Genomic DNA, 2,673 nt, shown 5'->3' on the forward strand with positions numbered 1-2,673 from the left:
TAGATTCTGCCATCCAAATTCCAAAAATATAAATAAAAAATTTGCTAGTTATTTTATTTTTTTAGAAACCAAAATAAAGTTAAGTGACTACAGGTTAATTAAGAAGCATCTTTGTTTTAACTAATCCACAATGCATCAATTGTTGTTTGTTAGCATAAATTGTTCTATTTTGACTCCCCTAAAAAATTTAACTTTGATGGTATTAAATTATTAATATAATTGTTTAGACCCAGATATACTCCTTCCCAATTGATGAAAGGGTCATGCTATAGCTACACCCCAATCTGATTTCAAACAATTAAATGGCCGTTCACAAAACACTCAGACGACCATTTTGATAAAAAAAAAGTCAAACTTTTGAAAATTTTTTGTCAAAACAACTGTCTTGCCTCTATCTGGATGACAGTTCCAACCATAGACAATGAAACTTTGAAAAAGCTTGATCAAAATGGTCGCCCGACGTCCAAACTGTCGCGTGTTTATATAGCTGGCACTTTGACGAAAATATGCGCAAAGATTCATGGATCTTAATAGTTGATTATAGTTATTATGTCTTAATTAAACTGAAAATTAAATCATTTTTTGTCATCATTTATTAAAAAAATCATTTTATGATATAAATAAAATCAATTTATGTACACATTGTATAGATACAAGCATAGATGTAATACATTTTTTTTTCATACACGCTATATAATTATTTGTTTTACTTATAATTTTATAATTTGAATTATCTCGTGTGTGACATGGGCTATAAAACTAGTTAGTTTTATAATACAAGTGGTTATGTAATTAATTAACTAATTATGCTAGGTTGTACCATTTATAAATACACCACCTTATCCTCACTTTCTTATCAAACCACCCGCAATAAGAATCATTAATTCCTCAAATATAGTAGAAAGAAATATAGATAAGATGCTAGCAATATCCCCTCCATTGTTTTCAACAACCCATGGATGGGCTTTGGAGGATCTTATCACACAAAATCTTCCACAGGATTGTCATGAAGCAAACTCATATAATCATGTTCTTGATTTTCAAACATATGATCAATTTAATTATAATTTAGCACCAGAACATTCATTTTCTTCTGGCGAAACCGCCAATGGTGGTACTGGAGACGACGAGATGATGGTGGTTAAGAAGCTTAATCATAACGCAAGTGAAAGAGATCGTCGTAAGAGGGTTAATGAGTTGTATGCGTTTCTTCGGTCATTGTTACCAGTTTCAAGTGATCAAAAGGTACTTTTATCTTATTTATATTGTATTATAAAGCATTCAAATCTTTACTTTAAGACCGAGGAGAAACTCAGATCTAAAAAAGTATTAGCTGAAGCTTAGGGTACACTTTTAAGGGACCCACAATTTCTTTAGGGTTTGACTATGTTCGATTCACATCTGATTCTACTATGCGGTTACAATTATTTTGTTTTCATAAATTGGATATGAATATGTGATTTATGTTTTAACTTTGTTTAATAGACTTGGATGATATTAAAACTCAGTCCAATTTGAAGATGTGTGACTATGTGCCTTTTAAAAACTGATATAAAAAGATATATGTCAGTGTCATTTTTCTCCAATGTTTTAGGATCTTTATAAAAAAAACATTTCACTCATGAAATGGGTCCAATCTTAGAATTCGCTTTAGAGCCTCCAAAAGGTTGAACCGGACGTAATAATTGATAACCCTCATAAGTTCTATGAGTTTTAAACTGAATTTCTTTTTGTAACAGAAAAGGCTAAGTATTCCTAGAACGGTATCGCGTGTGCTAAAATACATACCCGAATTGCAAAAGGAAGTGGAGACATTAAGAAGTAAAAAGGAAAAACTATTGTCATATTCATCATCAACTGCTAATACAAGGAACGGGCATCCAAGCACCAGGAAACAAAGTGCTGATGACACAATAATCAAAACACAATCATTTGTTGTTTCTTCTGTGAGCGTATTAGGTGACAAAGAAGTTGTGATCCAGCTAATATCCTCAGAAGATCATATGACCAATAATAAGAAGATTAACAACTTATTATCTAAGGTTTTGGAATACTTAGAGCAGGAAGAAAACGAACTTGTTTTGATAAACGCAACGACCTTCAAATCTTCCGGTGAAGGGATGTTATTAATTACTTTGCATCTTGAGGTACATATTTTGTTTTGTCAAAAACTATTTCAGTAATGTTATATAGTTAAATTAGCATATATTTTTTTGTTGATTATAAAAATTCTTTTTCGTGTTTAACAGACGCATGGGGATCATAAAATAGAGGCCGAAACGTTGAAGGAGAAGCTCAGCACTTTCCACCAATGATTAGACGAACTTATACTAACTGTCATTGGCATGTAACAATGATTAGATATATAGCTTTAGCATGTAACCGATGGATATACTTTACATTTACGATGGTCTATTTATTTGTCGCCTTTTGCCCCCATTGACGAAGAATCCTGGATGTGTCACTGACCGTCCTTAATTACGTGTTAGTTTCATCTCAATTTGTCGCACACCTTGATTTCTAGGGTTTTTGTATACTTAAAACGTACACTTATAAGGTTGACAATGACATATTAAAGAAGACCATTTGGTGCTCAATACTTCTCCTACTCACTATTTATGTAAAATAAAAAAAAATAATAATAATAAAATAAAAGAGAAAAAAAATAATGAT

The 2,673-nt window shown here is 31.4% G+C and overlaps 1 protein-coding gene across 1 annotated transcript; it reads left to right on the top strand.

The window, feature by feature from the left end:
- The first annotated feature begins 891 nt into the window (after positions 1-891).
- LOC143634158 (transcription factor ORG3-like) lies at positions 892-2,372 on the top strand. The gene is made up of 3 exons (XM_077102315.1): positions 892-1,245; positions 1,740-2,147; positions 2,250-2,372. The coding sequence occupies exons 1-3, from the start codon at positions 919-921 to the stop codon at positions 2,313-2,315; spliced, it is 801 nt and encodes a 266-aa protein (XP_076958430.1). The 5' UTR covers positions 892-918; the 3' UTR covers positions 2,316-2,372.
- Positions 2,373-2,673: the final 301 nt, after the last annotated feature.

Source organism: Bidens hawaiensis, unplaced genomic scaffold, assembly GCF_021521415.1.
Source record: "Bidens hawaiensis isolate Kalapana, Puna unplaced genomic scaffold, B.hawaiensis_p1.1 tig00007028_1, whole genome shotgun sequence".
Lineage (NCBI taxonomy): Eukaryota > Viridiplantae > Streptophyta > Magnoliopsida > Asterales > Asteraceae > Bidens > Bidens hawaiensis.